At 34.6% G+C, this 6,421-nt stretch overlaps 1 protein-coding gene across 1 annotated transcript; it reads right to left on the bottom strand.

The window, feature by feature from the left end:
- Positions 1–5: 5 nt before the first annotated feature.
- On the bottom strand, positions 6–4,199 carry LOC112466800 (protein unc-45 homolog B-like; the record flags this gene model as incomplete). The annotated part of the gene is made up of 5 exons (XM_025035127.1): positions 3,892–4,199; positions 2,747–3,169; positions 2,106–2,435; positions 1,584–2,015; positions 6–1,199 (listed from the first exon to the last, which is right to left on the bottom strand). Coding segments are annotated over exons 2-5 (2,367 nt in total), but the record flags the coding sequence as incomplete, so codon positions are not given.
- Between the last annotated feature and the right edge of the window lie 2,222 nt (positions 4,200–6,421).

Genomic DNA, 6,421 nt, shown 5'->3' with positions numbered 1-6,421 from the left:
TATTGGATAGCAACTTCATGGCATAATACCAAATTGTTTATGAGTTGTGCGGATGTTCGTTTCAACATGTTGTTATCGTCATGCATATAGTCCTCGATTTTCTCAAATCCTGCCTCCTTGAATATATGTTTTCGCATGCTGTCGTTGATGCTAGCTAGATTGCATAAAGCTGTTAGAGTCTCGCAATTCTCATTCACGGAACACTCGGAGTTCAGGAGATTTATGATTGGCCGAACAGCCTGCATGATTATCTGACCAGAAACTGCAATTTCAGGAAGTATCGTGTAAGCTATATGGACCAGGGCTCGCGAAGCATACTTTTTTCCTTTGTCTGTGCCATTCAGCGATAACGACAACAATGCCTCCATACCGCCTTCATCAACAACTATTTTTCTCAAATTATGTTGACTGCATATCGCTTTGAATACGCGAGCTATTAATTCCTTGCAGTTCCAGCTGTCCGTTTTAGCGAGGTTTACCAGAGCGCCTGTCACACCCTCATTCGCTAACACGTATCGTTTTATCACGAAGTCGTTGCCATCTTTGGTCAGATATTCCTCGGAAAAATAACGTCTAATAAACATTACCAATTCTGTCATTTCAGGTATGAATTCTTTCTTGTCATAAGCGTCGCACAAGTTTACCAATATAATCGTCAGGCCGAAGATAACCGATTGATCGTTAGTCTCGGCGAGCTCAATCATCGCTTTAACGGCTTGTCGGTCTTTGATCAACTCCTTTTTGACCTCGACGTTGCTAGTGAGATACGACAGGCCTTCAACGGCCCATTTTCTAATGTCCTTTCTTTTTTTGTGATTAATTAAGACTTGTGTACAAACCTTGGCCAATTTCTTCGTCGCTCCATCTGCGAACGGTTCGATAGTCGTGCAATCGCTCAAAATGCTTTTGTCAAATTTGCTTAACTTGCAAAAACCAACTAACGCTCGAATCCGAATTGAATCATCCTCAGATTGATACAGGTTCTCCAATATATTTACACTTTGACGTATAAACACACTGACCTTTTTAGATTTGGTCACAACGGCAACGATACATTCGCAAACCACTTTCTGTTGCAATATGTCATCCGTTTTTGACATAGCAAAGATCATCTTAAAAATCTCTGGTTCAAAGATAACTGCTTCCGCAACATCTAACGAACCGAATACTAAAGTTGTTATCGCAAGTACTATGCGCACCTATGAAACAATCAAGTAACAATTTATAAATTTTTACGTAAAACAATATTTGATTAATGAAAAATAAATCAAAGCAGCTACATTGTTATTTAATTTTGATAAAAAATACGAAAAATCTTTGGTAAATTATGCTTCAGAAAATACAATAGATGATAAAGTCGTACTCAATAAATTTCGATTAAACTCTGTTACAATCGTATTTTAATATATGTGTAAGTTACACACAATATACAATATCGACAATTAAAAAAGAAATTTTTTTTGACATTTTTAATTGCTTTAGAGATTATAGAGTTTAATTTAAATTTTATAGACTTTAGAGATTATAGACTTTATTTTGAATTAATTTAGATAATTAAAAAAGATTAATTTCAAAATTCTTACTTTGGATTCTGTGTCAAATTTAAGCAAATTATTCCCAATAAATTCTTCAGTGGCATTGATAAATGTCCTCTTATCATCATTACAGTACGTGTTTTCATATATCTTTGCAAAGCATATACTGATTATATTTCGCGTGGAAGACGTTATGTCGAACGAGGATTCGTATTCCTCCAATTGACTGGCTATCTCCAATAATTTTTGCAAACCGCGAAGCTCGACCAATTGTTCGGCCCAGTTTAATGCAGTATGTATGTTATGCGTAATAAGTTCTATTATTGCGTCTCTAGCAAGTCCTGTTATCGTTTTATTCGTTACACTATTCAATAAGCATGACAAAATCATATCAAGTTCATTCTTATGTGTTTCGCACAAAGTCTTATCGGGTTTTGCATCACGTTCATTATTCATGCCGCTGTAAGTGTTCAATATGTTCTGAAACCAAAATATGCAATAATATTTTAATTACTAAAATATGTGTAAATATGTATAACTGTATGTATTATTTTGTTCGATAATATCAACCTGTAAACAATATTGAGACGCGTTGACTATCTTTGGAGACGTGCTGTTCATGACTTCCAGACACCAAAGCAAACCGACATATCTCACAACGGACTCGGTTCGTTTAATATTGTTTTTGCATACCTCGCCCACAATACGAATTGCGCTACAAATCACTTTCTCATTCTCTTCAACTTTTATAAGTTGTGCGATTTTTGTTACAGCTTCCTTCTGGAATATCTCCTCGGCACTAGCTTCGTCACGTGCGAGCACAAGTAGAGAGGTCATAGCGATTTCACGTTTCTTCTTTTCTGCGCTCACGTTAAATGCTAAATCCAGCATTTGCGATATCTAATACAAAGTAAAAATAAGCGTATTCTTAAACATAATGATGTGTAATAAAAATGAAAATAACTGTGAATGATAATATTTGTATTATGTAACTTCTATCTACATAGCAAGTATTCTATTAATTAAATAGCAATTAATAATTATATAATAAAAAAAAATTAAATCAATTTGTCAAATCATGTGTAGTATTTTGAGAAATAAAAACTTTTACTAATATATCCAGTACAAGAATTATGTTATAATTTTTATATTAACTAGACCAAATATGTCTTGCAAGTTGATGAATCTTTGTAATAGTTATGTATATTTACCGTGGCACTAAGATGTGAGTCCTTACGACAATCTTGTACAATTTCATGTAAGCGCTCCTTTACGGGTTGAATAACTTTGTTATTGGGGTCAGATGACATAATAATCTCTGCATCTCTATATGCCTCCTCGAATCTCTTTAACGCTTGTAGCGCTTGACATCTGCGATACAATGCTTTATTACAACATATCTTTAACGAAGTGTTGCAGTCTTTAATAGCTTTCTCGTAATCGCCCAGCTTTAAATAAGCTGCAGCTCGATTTCTGTAGAACATTTCTTTCTCAGCGTTGCCTCCTTTTGGTAGTTTCAGTGCGTTTGTGTAGTTACTCAATGCTTCTGACCAATCGCCTTTGTTAAACTCTTTATTACCTTTTTCTTTCCATTCCTGTTCAGTCAAATCTGACTCTGCCATGGTGGAATATCTCTACAACACAAAATATATGATTCGTTATACGTTTTAACATGGAAAGACTTTCTGTAATATTTTATGTATATTAACTTAATTGCAAAATATATAGAGAATAAAATTTATTTTTAAATAATTACATGCAAATATGAGAGCATTAACGTGCCGTCAATAGAGTATTTTGTTTTTTTTTGCTTTGATATACATTTAATTCTTTGATTTTTTCAAACCAGTTCGTTACATGTTTCATATAAACAGACCGGCGGCGCAAGGGTAAGCATAAGAAAATAAAGTCTCGAGCAACAAAAATTTTAGATTCGTAAGTCAAAGGTGACGAGATAAATATTACATTACACGAAAGTTAATTTTTCAGTTCCATAAAGAAGGGAAATATTGTTATCACATCGTAAAAGTACGTTGGATCTGGAATCTATTATAAATTATTACAGAATTACAGGATTACGGTTTATTATAAAATTAAGATGCTATGTTATTCGTCGTCGTTGTTGTGTCTTTATGCAACATGAGATTTTTCGTATAACATGAGACGTTTCTAATCACGCGTTTACGTTAATGTTCTAATTGCAACTCACTCAGATGAACTCGTGTACTGTCCCTACAATGAAATTACTGACTCGTTTGGTTTAACCGTAGCGGAGATGAAACATTACGCTCTACTTGTTTCGACGATTCGTTGAGATATTTTTAGGTGAAGAGTAATACACGTTTGTTACAAATACCTTTTTATTAGGTCGAATTTGATCACGTCACACGCGGCAAGCTTTCATTGAGATCGTCGGCGAAACAGAACAGAATGTAGATCCTTTACTTGTCGGATAACTTTCCTTTTGTTTTCTCGTGTAGCTCGAGCACTCTCAAACCTTCTGTACTCGTTCTATGATTGTTTACGACCGTAGGACTTTTCAAGGAGTAACTTAAACCACGGTAAGCATCGTCCGTGGGGATTATCCGATAGGAGCATCGTGAGTTGTCACGCTAGAATAGAATTTCATTCTGATTGGCTTTTCGTAACCACGTGACCTGCCTAACTAATAAGGCACAACGTTGAGCATCACGTGACTTTCTCTAGAAATCGTACGAGGTTCTTTTCAAACTGCGTGTGTGTAGTTCTTTTTAAATTGCATGCGTTTTCTTTTTGTATTAGATGCACCAAGTGCGATCGTCAAGGGTTGGTATATATAGCAAGAGAGATTCTACAAGTAGTGCAACGAAAGAAAATTGATATTTCAGCAGAACAATCCGACTGTTAAACAAAAAATTATAGAGATTTAATGAGCACCAGCGGCGAGGAATTTCCGTTAGATATAGACGACGAGCAAGACGTAATTAAGGACTGACGTGTTAAAAATTTGTGATTTAATTAATGCTCGATCGTTCTTACAAATGTATATCTTTCAGCTTCTTGACTTTAAAACCAGATCGCTGAACGTCAATTTCAAAGATCCGAATGAACTTTGGTCAGCTTTATTCGAAGAAGAGATACAAGAATTTGAGCTACTGATAAAAATAAAGAAAACGGAAAGGTTAATACCCAAGTTACTGCCGTGATGGACATGCCGGAAAGAAAATTATTTTAGTCCGTTGAAAAGAACCTAAGAAAATCTATAGCAATTTATAAAATATCCTATTTTGATATTTAACGAATTGCAGGTTGGTGATAATAAATTCATATGCTCAAAATGGTATAATTATAATTGTGCAGCTAAACTTTATTATTTGCGTTTAGGAAGTGTCCCTTTACGTAGTCTATAACGTAATATACGCGTTTTCGTAAAGATCATTTTCTACTATATTGGATATTATTTGAAATGTATCCAGGAGACTGCCCGTGTTTTTGTGACTATCTGTGAGAACATGAGAAACAATAAAATCTTTAAAGATACGGACGAGGCAATAGAATCCGTTATAGAATACGTAAAAGCCTCGTACACCTGTTTTAACCCGTTGTGGTCACATGGGGTCCAGTGGACCCCAGGCTTTTTTTCTTTTTTTTTTTTCCAAAAGTATACTATTTTGAAAGTAAAACGCACAAAGTTTTTTTACTCTATCTCAAAAAATTTTGATGAATATTTTTGTAAAAAAAGTCAAATTTCTCGAAAAAAATTTTTTTTTCTCGCGTTTTTTCAACATAAAAAAATTTTTTAAATTATTGGATTATCAAGAGGAAGTCATAAATTAATTCCAGTTCAAGGTTTGAGTCGATACATCAAAAAGAACGCAAATGGAAACTGTTGTGGGGTCCATTGGACCCCGTGTGACCACTACGTTATTTTTAAGAGGTGTGACCACAACGGGTTAAATTTAAATGTAAACATTATAATATATTATTATTAAATATATATGTAGGTTAATGGGTTGCCACAAGATGAACAAACTTTATCGGTGCTAACATTAGCACCTCCATCTTGCAAGAATCAGGCGTCGAGATGAAACCCATCTATACGTCCGCGGCATTCTCCGAGCTTCACCGATTGCTAGCAGCAGCGAAGAAACAAATTATAACCTGCAAAAGCGACAATCAGAAATTCAAAAAGAGATTTTCATAGAGACAAAGGGATGACGCAAGCCAGTAAAAAAAAGAATACTTTCGTGCTTGAAGAAGCTAGAATATTATTGCGTAAAAAGCGCAAGTCTTGTAGATGAGAGTTTTGTAAATGCAAAGTTTCGTTATTTATTAATTATATTATACATTGTGCTGTCATTTATTAAAATAAAAAAGAATTCCATTAATATGACATTAAGATCCCAATTAACATTTATATAATTTTCTTAATCGACATGTTGTAAACTATCAGTGCTTTGTGACAATTCGTCACTTTCGTCGTTTATTCTGATTTTGTCCCATTCTGCACCAGCTTCTAAAGCCAATTTCTTGATGTTGTTTTGTACGGTATCGTCCTTGCTCAGTGTTCTCAATGCTTCTATTATATCTGTTCTCATGAGTTTTGTAGCAATGTTTTTTGTATTTCTTATTATATTTAACGAAATTTCGATACCCTTACGTTGTATATCACCGTTTGGATTAGAGAATAAGTTGTATAGGAATTTTAGCGAGGAATTCAAATAGAGTATTTGCTCGCAAGCCTCTTTGCTGACCGCCGTCAGCATCGCTACTGTTCCAGCCATTGCCTTAACGGTATCTTCATCCTTGTCCATGAAAAAAAGTGTAAGATGCCAAATTTGATAAGGTCTCTGCTCGAAATATTGGATAGCAACTTCATGGCATAATACCAAATTGTTTATGAGTTG

The sequence above is a fragment of the Temnothorax curvispinosus genome, unplaced genomic scaffold (genome assembly GCF_003070985.1).
Source record: "Temnothorax curvispinosus isolate PA1 unplaced genomic scaffold, ASM307098v1 QBEX01001615.1, whole genome shotgun sequence".
NCBI lineage: Eukaryota > Metazoa > Arthropoda > Insecta > Hymenoptera > Formicidae > Temnothorax > Temnothorax curvispinosus.
Note: the sequence above shows the minus strand (reverse complement) of the source record. Positions and strands in the feature narration are given on the sequence as shown.